Here is a 20,104-nt window from a genome sequence, read left to right as displayed (position 1 = left end):
TATCTTTCTCTTCTGTTCCATTTTCTAGTTATTTTTATTTCTATAATTCCTCTATAAAGAGGATGATTTCTTTTACATTTGATAGTACATTTATATTCAAACACTTCAACTGTATGTTGATTACAGTTGATTTAGTTTGATCTTAGGTTGATTTAATCGTTATGATTAGATTGTTTGTTTATGATTAGGTTGATTCAATGATAGGAGGAAATATAACTCACTCAAGAATGTAAACAGGCTCATGCATAAAGTGTTTTAGTCCAGCTTCAAAAACATTATGTGCCATCTGCATGGAAAAGCCGGAAAAGTAATCATATTATCATTTAACCTTTAACTCATGAGTCTCATCTTCTTCACTAGAAGACATTCATCCAAAAGAATAGTTATTGTAAAGCACATGAATTATGCAATACATATAATAATCAACTAACTTTATAAATACACAAAGCAAAAGACATAAATAAAAGGAATCAGGTAGGATCTTTGGATCTTTGTCAAGACAAGGTCATTGTAGCATAAGCAACATAAACATGATATGTGTAACTTGGAGATTCGCGTGCATCCAGAAAGTACTTCCGGGCTGCTTCAACACCTTCGGTTCTTCGTAGAAAACGAATCAACTGTACCATGAAACAGATGTCACTTCTTTTGCAAGGATAACTAGCAGGGAGACAAAAAGAATATAAAATGCTCTACACAAAATAACTTCATTTTTCTTAAATGAACTTATTGCGGAGAATAAAATGTGTATTTTATTCTTTTCAGCACAAATATGACTTCTACTAGTGAAATGTGTTTGAATCTATCATCAAATGCAGTAGACAAAACATATGGGCAAGCATAGAGTTCTTTCAACTAAGGCGCAGAACAAAGCATCTAAACTTGAAATTCTGTCATGCAGGAAAAGTTCTAAAATTTTATGAATGATTTTCAATTCATAAAAAGATGGAAATAATGAACATACTTGGAAAGAGGTAAATACCAAATCGGTATCTGAAAGATTTTGGCGCTGACAAAATGGTATCTGACTTTTGTTATTACAAAATAGTTCCTGAAAGATTTTAAAATTTGACAAAATAACCCAATCGTGAAAAGATGACGTCATAGTAAACGGGAAAACGCTGATGTGGCCGTCGGCAGAGAGCTCCAGCAATGTTTCCAATGTTCTTCTTTGCCATGGCTTAAGGGGACGCAGCTGTGATATGACAGAGGGGATACTTCTTCTTTGCCATCGCAGAAGGGGACACAGAAGGGACGCAATGGCGTGTTGAAGAGAAGAAGCGACGAAGACAAGAACGCAACGAGGTACTGTCATGGCGGAAGGGGACGCGAAATGGGACGTAGCGACGTGTTGAAGAAGAAGCGGCAAACATGAAGAACGCCGTGAGGTGCAGCGGCGTGCCATGGCGGTCTTCTTCTTCAGCTGCCATGGTGGAAGGGAACGCAGCGGCATGTTAAAGAAGAAGAAGAAGAAGAAGAAGAAGGTCGCTGGAAACATCGTGGAGCTCTTTGCCATTATCGGAGCTCTCTTCCGATGGCCACATCAGCATTTTCCGCTCACTGTGATGTCATTCTTTCACAGACTCGCATTTGGTGACTTTGTCAAATTTTAAAATTTTTCAGGGACTATTTTGTCAATAACAAAAATTAAGCACCATTTTATCAGTGCCAAAATCTTTTGAGTACTGATTTGGTATTTACCTCTACTTGAAAATTATCCTTAACTAAAATGTATGGAGCACTAAAATTAGGTAAAATTACTCGGTAAGTCCTTGTAGTTCCATCAAAATTCAATTGTTAAACTATCTATTTGTCTCTGAGCTTTCACAAGTTTACACTTACTAGATTGACTTATACAGTGAAATGTTAAAATTTAACGGAACAAATATACATTCCATGTATTGTCATAGAAATTCTGAAGTATCAATCACCTTATACAACAAAGTATGCCCTCAGTAACACACATCACAACCTATACACAAGTTTGAAAAAAACTGCAAAGTTAACTAGGCACTATGATTTTTATTTTGGTTCCTCCTTGGCCTCATCAAGGTTCAAATTGTTTTGAACTTGTTCATTGTGCTCATTTTGCAGAGGTCTTTGTCCTGGAACAAGCTGCCCAACCTTTGGGTACTTTTCTATGAATTTATATTCCCAATCCTCTAAAATTGCGAGCTCTGACTCGTCCAAACCTTCAAGGTTCCCATTAATATCGTCCGGTTTAAAAGACAAAAGTGCTAGGGCTCTACTGCATTCCTTTCCGGTAAACATCGCATAAGCCCCACCAGGGCCATAAAAATTCCTGCATAAAGAATAATCCTTATGTTTTTCGGCAAGGCAGGGTGCACGCCCTCGCAGGAGGGAGCCAAAAGCATTTTCTAAACAAAATTTGCAAATAAGACGATTCAAACACATTACGATAAGCTGAGGCAAATTTAGTTGCTGATTTCATGATTTGAACCAGTAACCTTAAAATCACATAGAAACAACTCAACTAATTCTCCAAGACTTTCCCTCTCACTATTCAAATTTATCCTAACTATCTTTCGGAACAACCCGTTTAGAGTCATGCAAAGTCCAAAGGTTGATAGTAGTATGTCCAACCTACTTTTATGTTCAAATAAACTTCCTATTTCGGATACAAGAAGTAACCAAGAGAATTAAGATGGAATGAATCAAGAGGGAGGATGCAAAAAAGAAAACATCTACTTATCCTAAATATATTTGGGCTTCAAGAGGTGAGCGAAATACAACACAGGGTAATATAATAATTATCTGTTTACTAATTAATCAAATCATTACATGTGTCACAAATTCAGACAACCAACTCAAACCTATTATTCTGCGGAGAAATACAACCCACTGACAAATAACGAATGCAAAAAGTAAAATTTTTGTCAGAACAGCAAGAATTGAGGAACTGCTTGTGATTTGAGCAGGGAAGAGAGAAAAGAGGGATGTGTTGAAGGAGCTTAGAAAATTGAAGGATTAATTTTGAGAACATAATTGGTAATTTTTTTTGAGAAAAAGAAAAGTGATCTGATATGATTAACTGATTAAGTCATTAAGCTTCATTGATGAGTGTGCCAATTGGTAACTTCGAGTCTTTTATGAAAAAAGAATTTTGAGAGAAATTTACTTGTTGCTTGAAAAAAGAAACAACAAATAAAAGCTTCATATGAGTTAATTTGCATAATCTTTTTCCTTCCTAGCCTTCAATTAAGAAACTTTAAGCAATGACCAACCCTTATTAAAGAATTATAAAAAAGTGGAATGGAATATGGAATTTAAAGTTGTATAATAGAGTCCAAAAAGAGTTGAACTAATATTCATTTCCATTGTTTGGATATCCAAATTCAATAAGTTTCCATCTCAAACAACCAAATTCGAAGTAACAAAAGCTGGGAGTTTTAGTAGAATTAGCAATGCTATATATTTTAGTTAAAGTTGCAAACTTTTTTTTTTTTTCACTTTAACAAATGTAGGTGTTTAGTGGCTAAGTAAAAAGCACAACCCTCTTGAATACTACGCTCTAAACCCTAAATCCTAAATCATGGATCTTAAAATCTTAAATCCTAAATTCTTAACTCTAAACCCCATTAATATAAAATATAATAAATAAAGAGCGAAGATTTGTTTAATTAACAAGGAATGGTTAAGGATGAGCCATGTTTAGTGTCTATAAGTGTACAAATAATTTTTTTCCTAATAGAATGGGATGAAATCAATTCCATTCAATTGAGAAGGCCATAAGATTCCTTTGCTTTCATCTCATTCGTTCTCAAATCACCAATCTAAACATACCATCAGTAAGACAAAGTCACAATAAACAAGAACTATAGTAAGTCACACTCAATGAACATATAAAACTCACTCTCATTCAAAGCTTGCATAAAAGATAAGTAAATAACAATGAAAACCAAAATTAGGGCAACGCAAACAAATTAAAACTAAAAAAATTTGAAAAAAAAATGGAGAGGATTACCTCCCAGAGGAGACGTCATAGATCTGGCCTTTGATTGCGATCAAGAGGGGCTTAGCGGGGTCAGAGCCATTGTATTGGCGCAACTCCTGCTCGGTGATTTCGCCCAACTGAACCGGTTCCCTTTGCGGTTCGGTATGGTCGAACCGGCTACTGGTTCGGGCGGAAATGACCGGAGGTTTGTTGTAGTCTTCAGGGGACACGAACATGCCGCTAATGGTCTTGTAAACGACGAGCATCATGGCTGCGATGGTGAAGAACGCCGTTGGCGATAGACCAGTGTACCAGGTTATCTCATCCATTACTGTTGAGTAGAAACCCATTTCTGAAACTCTCTTTCTCTCTTCAAATTTGGGTTCTGAAGATGGAGAAAATATTCAGAATGTAGAGCAGAAGACGGAGAATGGCAGCTGTGGTAGGTGAACGGGGTGTGCTCATATCCGTTTACGACGTTGGACTAGAGTTTGGAGGTCAAAAGTCAAAATTGACTCAAGCAAAATTTACGGTAATAATGATTGGAGAAAACCATAAATAGGTCATTTGGTGATATTTTTGTTCTTCATCATTTAAAAATACTTATAAATAATAAATGTTTAATTTTTTTAAAAGTTGAATATACGAATTTCTCTATTTTTATGAGGCTCAATTTTTTTTATCTTATAAACATATGTGTGATATTAAATAATATTTGAATGGTATTATATTTTATTCTACTACGAGAGCCCTGCTTCAATTTTTTAAAAGGAAGGAGGATGAGTTTTTTGTTTTTGAAATTTAGCATGAACAAAACATCTGTAACGTATTGTATAAAAAATATATTTTTAATTTTATTATAAACAGAACGTCAACGACGTATTGTATATATATTTTTTAATTAACGCAAAAAAAAAAAAAACGTTAGAATATTTTGTTTGAAGACATGTTTTTAAATTATTTTTTATCAAAATGTCATTGATGTATTGTAAAAAAAGTAAAAACGTAAATAATGTTTTGTAAAAATATCAACGATATTTTGTGCTAAGAAGAATAAAAAAATATAAAATTAACTATAAAAGAAGTTTTGAATTGTGCTAAAACTTAAAAATAGAGTATTAGAGTAAAGTTCTACATAGAAATGGAGTAATGAGAGCTTTATTCAACAAAATGTTCTCAATTTGAGAAAGTGAAAAAAGTTTGAGTGAGTGTGATGAGTGTTAAAATAGAGGGTTATATTAGTTTAAAAATATACTACAATGGTCATATTTTATCTTATACATATGAAGGCGTGAGCTTTTTATGTGAGAATCTATGTGATATTGTTGTTCCTCTTTCAATAACATATGAATGACTTAAGAGTATACTTTCTCAAAGTGTAGATCATCAAATGTAAAAGAGAGTCATAAATATTCTGTACAAGCAGTCTGTGCTAGTATTTGGTGGTTTCGGTCAATTTCAAATAATGCATGTGACTAATGAAGCTAGTATGCAAAGAATATTTTTTACCTATCATCAAACTAGAGCACAGGCCTCACTTATTGAGTTGTATGTTGAGTTCGAAGAAATCGATGATGTTGATTTTCCAGAACCCAACATAGACTGGGTGGATTATAATACTGAAAGTGATAAAGTTTGAAGGTAATTATGAAGTTGTTGGTTCAACTGAAGATGTAAATGAAGATCAGATAATGGTTGAAGGAGATGTGACTAATATTGCAAATGCACTAATCAGACAACATCCATCTGGAGAGCCATCTTTTATGCATGGTTTGAATCTTGATGCCATGCATGTACCAGAATTATCTAAATACGTCAATACAGGTAATTTTGTTGTTGTTGTTGTTCACTTTTTTAATATTAGTAATATTATTATTTGTTTTGTTTTTATATTAGTATTTTCTTTATTTTTATATTGTTATTACTATTTATTGTTGTCATTATTATTATTAATAATAGAATATTATCTAGATTTATTTTTATTTTATTATTGGTGTAGCCCCATGATAAACTCCATTTTTAGGGTTTATCTTGTACTTAATTTAGGAGATTTTATCATCTTTTCTCACATTTACCCAATGAAATAGCATGGTTTTATAAATTCTTCTCTATTTGTGCTTAAGTGTGAAAACATACTTTTTAGACCTTTAATTAGCTAAATTTAATTCACCTTTGATTCCACTAGATGCCTTGATATGTTTGCTAGTGAATTCAGATTGAAAAGGTTAGGTATGGATCAAACGGATGAAGAGGAAAAGCATGCAAGTGGAGATAATCATGGAGAATCAAGGATTTGGGATGCTGAGATCGACGCGACGTCACCTTCCACGCGTGACATATGCGTACGCGTGAATGGAAAATGCCAAACGATGCGTACGCGTGACCCATGCGTTAGTGTCGATGCTCGCACGTGACCCACTTAAAGTGAATCCGCTGGGGGCGATTTCTGGGCTTCCCAGGCCCAAATCCAACTCACTTTTGATGCTATTTAACCCAAGAATTGAAGGAGAATCAACAAAAATTAGACACATTAGGATTTAGTTTAGTTTAGTTAATGCTTTAGTTAGTTTCTAGAAAGAGAAGCTCTCTCTTCTCTCTAGAATTAGGATTAGGTTTAGATCTAGATCTACTTCTTCTCTCTTACTTTAGTTCTCCTTTTGCTGATGATGACAACATAATATACATTGGCACTGTCATGTCTGCCACAGGAGCCATTACCTGCATCCTGCCATGATAATATTACCAAGATGTATTTACAAAACATAGAAACAGAATATCTATGTATCTGTATGGGCAAAAAATAAATAAAGAAATAAAAAGAGAATGAAAATATTGACTGTAGCCACCTGTGATGTTGATGATAAGTCCAATGAGGCAGTGGTGGTGGTGGTGTTACATTGACGATGGGGATGGAGAGAGAGTTGCGTTCCAAAGGGGTAGCAGGCACAGGTATCATGATGATCATGTTCTCAGGATAACCATTTTTTATGGCATTGACGTCGGTCATCAATTTCAAGAAGCGATCTTGCAGCTGTAATGGAGTCTTTTTGGGGAGGCAAGCAGCCACGGTCTCCCAACAATTGTGTATAGCATCCTATAAATAATTGGCGATAATTGACTCAAAGGCTTTGTTCTCCTTCCAAGTCCAGACCTGAGGTTGCGGTTGAGATTGAAGTGGTTGATGACCACCCATTTCGATAATCAGTTCTAATGGAGGTTGATAACACCAAGTGTCAGCAAAAAATTGATCTGTCATGTTGCTTATATCCATCTGCTTCTTAGGTTGATGCTGAGACTAAAGCCGAGGTTGAGGAAGAGGCTGGGACTAAGGCTAAGACGGAGATTCTAACTGAAGTGGTTGATTAACATTGACGTCAATAGCACATTGCTCTTCCAAGTTTGTTGTATGCGGCTGGAGCTGAGGCTGAGGCTGAGTATGATTGGTAGCTTCCGTCTCCTCCCAGTTCTCCATAGTTTTCGAAAGACGCTCATCATCAAGAACCATCTCAATCTGTTTGTTGCCATCCAAAGAATGCAATAGTTGATTATGATCTAAGGCTGGCAGATCTTCCATCTCCTTCATATCAATAATTAAAAGAGCATCCAGTTCCTCTTTAATCATTCGTGCGTTATCCTTCATATCTATCTTTGAAAGAGTGTCATCCCAAGAATGCAGTGGTTGGTTATATACAACACATATATAATTGTTGAGAAATAAAAAATGACAATAGACCTAGTTGGAATATAATATTTGTGGTTACTTTTAGTAATTTATTGTTAAAAATAATAATTCAAACAGGTTATGAATTTAAAGTAATTATTCAATTTCCTACCAGCAAATACTTTTGTAATAATATAAATTACTATTATATTAAAAATTGGAAGTATGAATTTTCTCATAAAAACAAATATATATAATTTAAAATTACTAAAAAAAATCATAGTCATTTAAAAGTTGGAACAATAATAAATTAATAATGAATATATAAATTTTTTAGCTAACTTTAAATAAGAATATATAGTTGATTAAGGAAAAAATAATGAAACAATGCTAACAAGATGGGTAATCATAGAGATATAAATGACTGATTGTAAGATTTGAATCTGGAATCTTAAAGTCGAGCAAACTTTTAACTACTTTTAAGAAAGAAAATTAGGACATGTTATGTCAATGCTGAGTGAAAGATTAAAAGTTCTTTGGTTTCATCAGAAGCCTATAATTTTCTTGGAAGTTTTCTCATTTTCGCAATCTTTGGATGGATTCACTACAATTTTTCATATATCATTTGAGGTGCAGCAAAACCAACAATCCTAATAATATGTGTAGATTTTAAATCAAATCAAACCTATATTGAATATCAACCTTATATTATTCCCGCCTATTTTTGAAGATGGATATAGTTGAATGGAAAAATCATCATGAACAGACAGAGCTGTGTTATGCAGTTTGCAAGTTTACAACCTACCAAAAATGCAACCTACAACTCAAAATGTTTACAATAATTTAGCCCATCCAATTGTTCAATCTTCCTTAAACAAAAATTATACAATCACACCACAGTGTCAAGCATACCATATGCTTTTTACACCAAAATTCACATCACAACAATGAACTTGTATTAAGCTTGTGTGTTAAGCTTTAACATATATCTTGATCACTGATGAGCGGATAATTTATACGCTTTTTGGCATTGTTTTTAGGTAGTTTTTAGTAGGATCTAGCTACTTTTAGGGATATTTTTATTATTTTTATGCAAAATTCATATTTCTGGACTTTACTATGAGTTTATGTATTTTTCTGTGATTTCAGGTATTTTCTGGCTGAAATTGAGGGACCTGAGCAAAAATCTGATTTAGGCTGAAAAAGAACTGTTGATGCTGTTGGATTCTGACCTCCCTGCACTCGAAATGGATTTTTTGGAGCTACAAAACTCCAAATGGCGAGCTCTCAAGGGTGTTGGAAAGTAGACATCCAGAGCTTTCTAACAATATATAATAGTCTATATTTTATTCGAGATTAGATGACGCAAACTGGCGTTCAACGCCAGTTCCATGCTACATTTTGGAGTAAAACGCTAGAAACACGTCACAAACCAGAGTTAAACGCCAAAAACACGTTACAACTTGGCGTTTAACTCCAAGAGAAGCCTCTGCACGTGTAAAGCTTAAGCTCAGCCCAAGCACACACCAAAGTGGGCCCCGGAAGTGGATTTCTGCATTTAGACTTATTTCTGTAAACCCTAGTAACTAGTCTAGTATAAATAGGACATTTTACTATTGTATTAGACATCTTTGGATCATCTTTGGATTATTTTTGGATTACCTTATGATCCTTTGATCACGTTTATGGGGGCTGGCCATTCGGCCATGCCTGGACCATTACTTATGTATTTTCAACGGTGGAGTTTCTACACACCATAGATTAAGGATGTGGAGCTCTGCTGTACCTCGAGTTTCAATGCAATTACTACTATTTTCTATTCAATTCAACTCATTCCTGTTCTAAGATATTCGTTGCACTTCAACATGATGAATGTGATGATCCGTGACACTCATCATCATTCTCACCTATGAACGCGTGACTGACAACTACTTCCGTTCTACCTTAGACCGAGCGTGTATCTCTTGGATTCCTTAATCAGAATTTTCGTGGTATAAGCTAGAATTATTGGCGGACACTCTTGAGAATCTGGAAAGTCTAAACCTTGTCTGTGGTATTCCGAGTAGGATTCAGGGATTGAATGACTGTGACGAGTTTCAAACTCGCGATTGTTGGGCGTGGTGACAGACGCAAAAGAATCAATGGATTCTATTCCGACATGATCGAGAATCGACAGATGATTAGCCGTGCTGTGACAAGAGCATTTGGACCATTTTCACTGAAAGGATAGGAAGCAGCCATTGACAATGGTGATGCCCTACATACAGCTTGCCATGGAAAGGAGTAAGAAGGATAGGCTGAAAGCAGTAGGAAAGCAGAGATTCAGAAGGAACAAAGCATCTCCATACACTTATCTGAAATTCTCACCAATGATTTACATAAGTATCTCTATCTTTATTTTATGCTTTATTTATTATTAATTTCGGAAACCATTTATAACCATTATAATCTGCCTAACTGAGATTTACAAGATGACCATAGCTTGCTTCATACCAACAATCTCCGTGGGATCGACCCTTACTCACGTAAGGTTTATTACTTGGACGACCCAGTGCACTTGCTGGTTAGTTGTGCGAAGTTGTGAAGAATGCGAGTGAACCATAGTAGTGTGCACCAAGTTTTTGGAGCCATTGCTAAGCATTGTTCGAGTTATGAAAAGAGTAAATCATAATTTTGCCTATCAATCACTGAATTGAATAAATACACAATTATATATTAACATAAACACAAACAATTACGTATTAACAAACTAGCTGTTAGAACCTTCCCTCTTTCTGAGACGCCATGTAAAACATGCAATGAACATAACCATACACATCAGATAACACTTCCTACATCTTAGGTGTCGGCTTACAAAGTTCAGGATAGATCCATGGATTGAATGCCTCATCATCCGCACAATGCCTCAACATCTTAATTGATTTTGGAGTGTGTTTGGTTACAGTGATTGTTGGAGAGATTGCTAATTCGAAGCATACATATATGCCCCAGCTGTTCTTGTTACTCCTCTTAGTGCTTTGAGTATTATAGTTAGGTAAAAGCTCCGATTTTTTATATTTGAGTAGAACCCCAATTTGGTCAACTAAAATAATGAGGAATCAATAAAGTAGAGTTATTGAGAATTTGAATGTTCCAATTCTTTTATACTCAAGTATGTCTGCATGAATATTTACATCAATTACTATTGTTACATTTAAACTTCTTATCTTTGTACATACTTTCTTTTGTAAAATTGAGTTTTTATATAACATACCACATACTTGTATTCATATTCTGGCACCCATTTTTTGGACGATGAGAACAAATTTGCCATTTTAAAATTTTGAGAAATGACTTTATCCTATATGTTTATGCTATTTTGCTACAATCTGTTGATAGATATATGATTATGTAATTAAAATACTTTTTGGTGGTTTGTGGTTATGGGGTAGTGCTGTGTTAGCACATTTCATGCTTAAGGAGAAGCTGCAGAGAATGGGCATGCTGGGGTGTCTTATGTGCATTGTGGATTCGACTGTGATTGTACTCCATACGCCTCAAGAGAAGTCTCTTATTTCTGTTCAAGAAATTTGGTTGTTCAACCAGGTATGCTACTCGTATATGTGTTCTGTGGTTTCTTTCACTGTGTTATATTCACTACGACATGGAGACTCTGATTTTGTTGTCTCTATTGGCTATTCCATTTTCAGATTGAAGATTTTAGTTAAAGTCACTTTCTAATTGAAGAAATGATTTGGAAGCTAAGAGATAATCTAGAAGTTCAATTTGTAACCCTCTAACCCAAATAACAGAAATGTCATGCTTGACCTAGACTAACAATTGATGATCTAGAAGGTTGGATTCAAATTTTTTATTTCCTATAACTTTTGTTTGCATCATTTGCTTGGAGTTATATGGTGACAAACACTTTCATGTTTACAGGCGTCGGATACATTTAACACTGCAGTTTTGTCTCCAATCTATTATGCCTTGTTCACATCTTTTAGAATATTAGCTAGTGCAATCATGTTTAAGGTTAGTATTCACTAAAACAAAACGAAAAGTGTGCCCTAAAAAGAATGAGTTATCTTACACATCAAGTGCTTAACTATCTGTTGTAATCATCTATCCTCTTTTTCTTATTAGGACTATTCTGGTCAAAGTATAAGTAGCATTGTATCAGAGCTATATGGTTTCATCACAGTGTTATTTGGCACAGTAGTATTGCATAGTACAAGAGAGTCAGATCCTCCAGTCTCTACAGGTAATGCCTCATTCCTCACTGATGAGCATGTTGGTTATATAAGCTCCTCATAGTTGTATTTGCCTTCATAATTGCACTTAATGATTTATTTTCCTCAGTGATTCACTTTCTAAAATATGCAAATTGTTTACACATGCAAAATGGACTTGGAGCTTGAAATTATTGCTTGCTTAAATGGTATACATCATTACACCAATGGTCATTGAATCTGTAGAAATAAAAGGGCATTAAAAGAGGAAATTTAAAAGCCTAAACATGTCTTGGGGTAGGACATATAGTCAATATTCAGGACAGAGTAGGATTTCTAGTGTAATTGTGAGATAAAACTTTGTTTCCTATTTTCTTATAATATTTCGGTTAAGAAACTTTTGCTATTTCTGGAAATGATCATTGCCTAATTACCCTTTTTGTACAGATTTGTATAGTCCGTTGTCCCCGAAAGTAACATGGTATATCCAAGGCAATGGTGAGTCTTCGAAACAGAAGGAAGAAGATGGGTCACCATTTTTTAACTTATTTATGGTTGTATGGCAAGATCATTTCACGTGATACTGAATTGTTAAGTGGTAGAACTGTAAATTAGAATCACCTAATGCTGCCATTGAGTTAGATGCAGCCCCCATACCACAATGATATTTTTCTTCGGTTTATTCTATATTAAGCTCCATAAATGTGGCAGTATTCTAGAGTTTGACTCTGTGACTCCCTCTATCTGGTTTGGCAATAAGTTTCAAGAGGCTCCTATCACATTGTTTTGGTAGATAAGTCGTTCTTCCTTTTCTCGGAGGATGTTTGTTTCCGTGGCGACGTGTGAAATGAAAGCTCGTGTGCACAATCACCAAAAATTCCTAGGTGATTTTTCTCTTAGTTTGTATGTTTTGCTTTATTGTTATTATTTTGCATTATTTTACCATCTTGTACTCATTTCCAAAGTTGTACCCCCAGTTCTTAGCTAATTTTTGTGTTCATATTCTAGTGTTCCTTTTATTTCGGGAGCTCATCCATGTAAATTAATTAGTGTAATTTTAATTATTTAACTAGTTATCATTTGAAACTTATGAATGTCTATATATATTACAATTTTGATTCATCTATGGTTTAATACCATTAATTGTTTGATCTGAGTTGAGCTATATCTTAGAGATAGGTGAATGAACTTGCTTGACCATCTATAAAAGAACATTGATTCAATTATGGAAAATGGTTGTACACCCAAAAAAATAATTATGGAAAAGGCTTCAAAAAGTCATCTTAATTAGTATTGATAGCATTTTGAATCTTAGTTTGAATTCTAAAATTGTGGTTTGGATGAAAGTTACTTTGGTTATAATAGTGATCATTGTATATCACAAGCATAGTGTGTTATTCGGCTAGGATATTTCTAATTCTGAACTTGAAGAGAAAATGGTTGTTAAAGTTACACTTATTCAGTTATTCTGCTTTGAATTAATATTTTTACATTATCAATTTGAATAGAACTTAAGAGAAATATCAAATCATAGTGAATAACCATCTCTTGTAACTTGTAGCTATTATGAATGTTATGGTTCTGACTTTATTAGTTAGTATTTAACAGTATGTATTAATATGTTTTAAGAAGCAAAATTAAATTAGATAATACATGTATTTATATATAATATATGATGACTAATTTAGTGACTAATTTTTAATATGTATATAATATTTTTGATAAAAATTATATAAAAATATTCTATATTCTATGATAAAATATTTTCAAAGAATTCTTACTTAAATTAATATATTTTAAACTAATAATTATTTAAAAAAATACCTTGTTCCCACCCGAAGTCCCTTCAGCAAAGTCATCGAGACCTTAAATAACGCCTAGCCCACCACTTCTTCCGGATTGCCATCAAAGTAAGAGAGTTAGGGAATCAAAAATTTCAATACTTACACCATTGTTCTATACATACCTATATTCCTACACCATTGATCAAACTAAGCCATATGCTACCCTCTAATAATGTCAAACTGGCACACATTCACATTTTAGGGAAAAAAAACTAAGGTAATAATTAAACCAAACTAAACATACTAAAACAAATATTTAGTCCATTATTTGTGTGTATGTGTGTGTGTGTGTGTTTTTTTTTTTTTTTGCTTGAGTAGTCTTCTCCTCTTTCGTAAATTCTCTTTGATCCAATAAAATACACATGTTATGTTATAGTTTCTACATAAAATATTAATTAAAATATAATAACTACCATGATTAAATACTTCAAAGAGTTTAGACTAACAAATTAAATAATTTTTAGATTAACAAAGAAACTACGTACGATAACCAGCTATGTCTTGCATACTCTTTCCCCTTAGCTTTTCTCTTCTAGCTATTTTTTCCTGGCGTACAAAGAATTTTTTAGCATTACTAACAACTTGTGTATAAGTTCTTGTTTTAACATATTCATTTGAAATTCTTAACCATTGTTTTCCTAATTCTTCATACCTTTGGAGAAACAACCTGCCAAAAAATATTTTGATATAATGAGTGACTAACAAATTTTATAGAAAAGTTCTTTCTATTTGACCTTTAAACGACAAACATATATAATACTATTAATTAATACGTACTTGTGCTCTTGTAAAGTCCAATGATCTATTATTTTTCGTTTATTGTTGTCACTAGAAGCCACAAGTAAAGATTCGTATTAGATTATGTTGCTATTGGCATGTCGGTTTTGTTCTCTTGTTGCCCCTGACATGGCTGATGACGACAACATAATATACATTGGCACTGCCATGTTTGCCGCGGGAACCATTGCCTCCATCCTACTATGATAATATTACTAAGATGTATTTACATAATAGAGAAATAGAGTATCTATGTATCTGTATGGGAAAAAAATAAATAAAGAAATAAAAGGAGAATGAAAATATTTAGAGTAGCCACCTGTGATGTTGATGATAAGTACAAGGAGACGGTGGTGTTACATTGACGATGGGAATGGAGAGAGGGCTGCGTTCCAAAGGGGTAGCAGGCACATGTATCATGATGATCATGTTCTCAGGATAACCGTTTTTTATGGCATTGACGTCGGTCATCAGCTTCAAGAAGCGATCTTGCAGCTGTATCGGAGTCTTTTCGGGGAGGTGAGCAACCACGGTCTCCCAGCAATTGTATATAGCATCCTAGAAACAATTGGTGATAACCGACTCAAAGGCTTTTTTCTCCTTCCAAGTCTAGACTTGAGGTCGCGGTTGAGATTGAAGTGATTTGAAGTGGTTGATGACCACCCACTTCGGCAATCAGCTCTAATGAAGGTTGATAACCCCGAGTGTCAGCAAAAAACTAATCTGTCATGTTGCTTATATCCGTCTGTGTCTTGGGTTGATGCTGAGACTAAAGCGGAGGTTGTGGCAGAGGCTACGACTATGGCTGAGGTGGAGATTCTAGCTGAGGTGGTTGATTAACATTGACGTCAATAGCACATTGCTCTTCCATGTTCGTTGTATGCGGATGGAGCTGTGGCTGTAACTAAGTATGCTTGGTAGCTTCTGTCTCCACCCGGTTCTCCATAGCTTCCAGCAAACACTCCTCATCAAGAACTATCTCAATCTGTTTGTTGCCATCCCAAGAATGCGGTGGTTGATTATCATCCAAGGCCGGCAGATCTTCCATCTCCGTCGTATCCATTATTAAAAGAACATCCAGTTCCTCTTTAATCATTCGTGCGTTATCCTATATATCCATCTTTGAAAGAGTGTCATCCAAGAATGTAGTGGTTGATTATATACTATGAACCACGGATACTTTGCTTAGTTGTCATATTTACGTGTCGGACATATTTCGGACACAACACTCACCGACACTCGTCTGACACGTGTGTCTGCTGTGTCCAAACCGTGTCTCAATAAAAAATAAAAAATTCTTCTCTGGACACACTTGGACACACCTAAATACCATCACGTGTCAGCATGTCCGATCTTATTATTAATATATATTCTTAAAATAATTTTAGATATAGTATATATTATTATTTATTAAAACAAAAAATATTTTAAATACTTGATATAATTAAAATAAGACATTGAAAATAATTAAAAAAATTAATTTATATTTTAATATCAATAAAATATGAAAATATCATTATGGTTTATCTAAAAAAATACTTTATATTTTATATGTATACGTGTACCCATGTCATGTAAAATTTTAAAATTTGCGTGTCGGCGTGTCCCATGTCGTGTCGTGTCTCGTGTCCGTGTCAGTGTTCATGCATCATAGATTATATACAACACATATAATTGTTGAGAAATAAAAAATGATAATAGACCAAGTTGGAATATAATATTTGTTGTTATTTTTAGTAATTTATTGTTAAAAATAAAAATTCAAACAGGTTATGAATTTAAAGTAATTATTCAATTTGTTACCAGCAAATACTTTTGTAATAATATAAATTACTATTATATTAAAAATTGGAAGTATGAATTTTCTCATAAAAACAAATATATATAATTTAAAATTACTAAAAAAAATCATAGTCATTTGATGTCTTCAAAATATCTATTTAAAAGTTGGAACAATAATAAATTAATAATGAATATATAAATTTTTTAGCTAACTTTAAATAAGAATATATAGTTGATTAAGGAAAAAATAATGAAATAATGCTAACAAGATGGGTAACCATAGAGATATAAATGACTGATTGTAAGATTTGAATCTGGAATCTTAAAGTCGAACAAACTTTTAACTACTTTTAAGAAAGAAAATTAGGACATGTTATGTCAATGCTGAGTGAAAGATTAGAAGTTCTTTGATTTCATCATAAGCCTATAATTTTCTTGGAAGTTTTCTCATTTTTGCAATTTTTGGGTGGATTCACTACAATTTTTCATATATCATTTGAGGTGCACCAAATCCAACAATTCTAATAATATGTGTAAATTTTAGGTCAAATCAAACCTATATCGAATATCAGCCTTATATTATTCTGCCTATTTTTGAAGATGGATATAGTTGAATGGAAATATCATCATGAACAAACAGACTTGTGTTATGCATTTTGCAAGTTTACAACCTAGCAAAAATGCAACCTACAACTCAAAATGTTTACGATAATTTAGCCCATCCAATTGTTCAATCTTGCTTAAACAAAAATTATACAATCACACCACAGTGTCAAGCATACCATATGCTTTTTACACCAAAATTCACATCACAACAATGAACTTGTATTAAGCTTGTGTGTTAAGCTTTAATATATATCTTGATCACTGAATTGAATAAATACACAATTATATATTAACATAAACACAAATAATTATGTATTAACAAACTAGCTCTTAGAACCTTCCCTCTTTCTGAGACGCCATGTAAAACATGCAATGAACATAACCATACACATCAGATAGATCCATGACTTGAATGCCTCATCATCTGTATAATGCCTCAACATCTTAACTGATTTTGGAGTGTGTTTGGTTACAGTGATTGTTGGAGAGATTGCTAATTCGAAGCATACATCTATGCCCTAGCTGTTCTTGTTACTCCTCTTAGTGCTTTGAGTATTATAGTTAGGTAAAAGCTCCGATTTTTTAATTTGAGTAGAACCCCAATTTGGTAAACTAAAATAATGAGGAATCAATAAAGTAGAGTTATTGAGGATTTGAATGTTTCAATTCTTTTATACTCAAGTATGTCTGCATGAATATTTACATCAATTACTGTTGTTACATTTAAACTTCTTATCTTTGTATCTACTTTCTTTCGTAAAATTGAGTTTTTATATAACATACCACATACTTGTATTCATATTCTGGCACTCCCTTTTTTGGACGATGGGAACAAATCTACCATTTTAAAATTTTGAGAAACGACTTTATCCTATATGTTTCTGCCATTTTGCTACAATCTGTTGATAGATATATGATTATGTAATTATAATATTTTTTTGTGGTTTGTGAAAATGGGGTAGTATTGTGTTTGCACATTTCATGCTTAAGGAGAAGCTACAGAGAATGGACATGTTGGGGTGTCTTATGTGCATTGTGGGATCGACTGTGATTGTACTCCATGTGCCTCAAGAGAAGTCTCTTACTTCTGTTCAACCAGGTATGCTACTCGTATGTGTTCTGTGGTTTCTTTCACTGTGTTATATTCACTACGACATGAAAACTCTGATTTTATTGTCTCTATTGGCTGTTCCATGTTCAGATTGAAGATTTTAGCTAAAGTCACTTTCCAATTGAAGAAATGATTTGGAAGCTAAGAGCTAATCTAGAAATTCAATGTGTAACCTTCTATCCCAACTAACAGAAATGTCATGCTTGGCCTAGACTAACAATTGATGATCTAGAAGGCTGAATTTAAATTTTTTATTTCCCATAACTTTTTTTTGTATCATTTGCTTGGAGTTATACGGTGACAAACACTTTCATGTTTGCATGCGTTGGATACACTTAACATTGCAGTTGTGTCTCCAATCTATTATTCCTTGTTCACATCTTTTACAATATTAGCTAATGTAATCATGTTTAAGGTTATTATTCACTAAAACAAAATGAAAAGTGTGTCCTAAAAGAATGTGTTATCTCACACATCAAGTGCTTAACTATATGTTGTAATCTTCCATCCTCTTCTTCTTATTAGGACTATTCTGGTCAAAGTATAAACAGCATTGCATCAGAGCTATATGGTTTCATCACAGTGTTATCTGGCACAAGTTTTTCATAGTATAAGAGAGTCAGATCCTCCAATCTCTATAGGTAATGCCACATTCCTCACTGATCGGCATGTTGGTTATATAAAGGTATCAAAGTAACATAGAATATGAGAAGACAAGTAATAAGAAGAAGAAGCAGAAGCAGAAAAGTCAGCCATAACCTAGTGGCTTGTTAGTTGTGAATGAAGATCCCACCTGGTAGAAACCCATGGATCTCAAAGAAGAAGATGATGAGAAATCATCTGGTAAATAAGAAACATTGATATCATTTCATGTTATATTATTTTCGGTGTTTGGTTTTTTATTATTTCACAACCGTAATCTAAATGTTTATATGTAGATGAGGAGAAGCCACTTGTTGATGAACACGTTGAAGTGAAGCATATGAAAAGGCTTGAGCAGCTGAGGGTTAGACGTCCTTTTCATGCTATATCTAAGGATGGAAGTGGTTGGGTTTCACTTTCTTCTCAGCCTATTGATCCTAATAATGTAAATGATGATGTGTCTCCACTCTCTTAAACAAAGGGTTCAAAATGGCAAACTTCTGATAGAAAGATATTTGATTTATCACCTTCTAAGTAGTGGTTAAAACGGAATGACACTCCATCACCTGAACATGACTCACAACTAGTGCATTTCGAGGGGTTGGACTCTGACTTATCACCCCCTCATAAAGGCAGAATTCAGAGTGCTGCAATTTCACCTGCACGTCAGCCAAGGTCATTGGATCCAAAGTTCTGAGTCTTGACATTTCTCACCCTCACTGTTCTCAGTGCCAAATACATGATCACAAAAGCAAGAATTATAAGACTCCTGATTTGCATGATCTTTCTATACCTCGTGGTTGTCGTCATGATTGTCCAATGATCCAGTTCTTGATAACAATTCAGATATTGTAAAGTTTGAGTTCAAGGATTTTTCTTTTCTACCTAAAATGATTCTTAAAAGATATGAAGAATACAAGTATCTTAGGCTGGTTGAAGAAATCATCTCTAAGGGTCCAGCCAAAAATGATAGAACAAGGACCGGTATCTTATCAAAATTTGGTTGCTAGGTAACAGATGGCTATATTTGAGGGTTGCTGTAATTTGTACTCTGACATCTGTATCCATATTTTTATAGATGAGGTTCAATTTCTGCAAAAACTTCCCTCTTCGACTACAAAGGTACATAAACATTATACTTATTATTATAGTTTAGGAAGATGTTTAGATATGGCAGCCTAGGGAGCGGAACGTGATGTTGCGTCAATTTGAACCACCCAGATATATTATAAATGAACGTGAGAGGCCAAGATCATGGGAAGTTATTGTGAGTGTACACCAAGAACAGGAGCCACATGTGTCCGCTTGCAACAGGTGGAGCAGTTGAGAAGTGTATAGACACAGACAATCTCACATGTGTCCGCTTGCAACTAAAGGTTGGGATGTGAAGGGGTTAGCTATAAGCCTAGCCATTTTGGTGGGTTAGTCGAGCCGAGTTATGGTTGGGCCAGGTGTGTATGATGTAGATCAGCTCCCATAGATGGGCCAAGGCATGTTTGAGAAGTTTGGGATGTC

At 34.1% G+C, this 20,104-nt stretch overlaps 2 protein-coding genes across 3 annotated transcripts; one reads left to right on the top strand and one right to left on the bottom strand.

The window, feature by feature from the left end:
• Window positions 1-280: 280 nt before the first annotated feature.
• On the bottom strand, window positions 281-4,566 carry LOC112705576 (membrane steroid-binding protein 2). Of its 2 annotated transcripts, none has more exons than XM_029288236.2 (2): window positions 3,986-4,566; window positions 281-620 (listed from the first exon to the last, which is right to left on the bottom strand). In XM_029288236.2, the coding sequence occupies exons 1-2, from the start codon at window positions 4,303-4,305 to the stop codon at window positions 617-619; spliced, it is 324 nt and encodes a 107-aa protein (XP_029144069.1). In that variant the 5' UTR covers window positions 4,306-4,566; the 3' UTR covers window positions 281-616. The 2 variants fall into 2 exon arrangements, with proteins under 2 accessions (XP_029144069.1, XP_025612228.1); XM_025756443.3 differs by lacking the exon at window positions 281-620 and adding an exon at window positions 1,779-2,302 and having other exon boundaries at window positions 3,986-4,530.
• Window positions 4,567-11,090: 6,524 nt separating this feature from the next.
• LOC112708284 (probable magnesium transporter NIPA6) lies at window positions 11,091-12,408 on the top strand. Its single transcript, XM_029288799.1, has 4 exons — window positions 11,091-11,201; window positions 11,538-11,630; window positions 11,742-11,859; window positions 12,275-12,408. Exons 1-4 carry the CDS (start codon window positions 11,091-11,093, stop codon window positions 12,406-12,408), a joined length of 456 nt encoding a protein of 151 aa, XP_029144632.1.
• Window positions 12,409-20,104: the final 7,696 nt, after the last annotated feature.

Source organism: Arachis hypogaea, chromosome 8 (assembly GCF_003086295.3).
Source record: "Arachis hypogaea cultivar Tifrunner chromosome 8, arahy.Tifrunner.gnm2.J5K5, whole genome shotgun sequence".
Lineage (NCBI taxonomy): Eukaryota > Viridiplantae > Streptophyta > Magnoliopsida > Fabales > Fabaceae > Arachis > Arachis hypogaea.
Note: the sequence above shows the minus strand (reverse complement) of the source record. Positions and strands in the feature narration are given on the sequence as shown.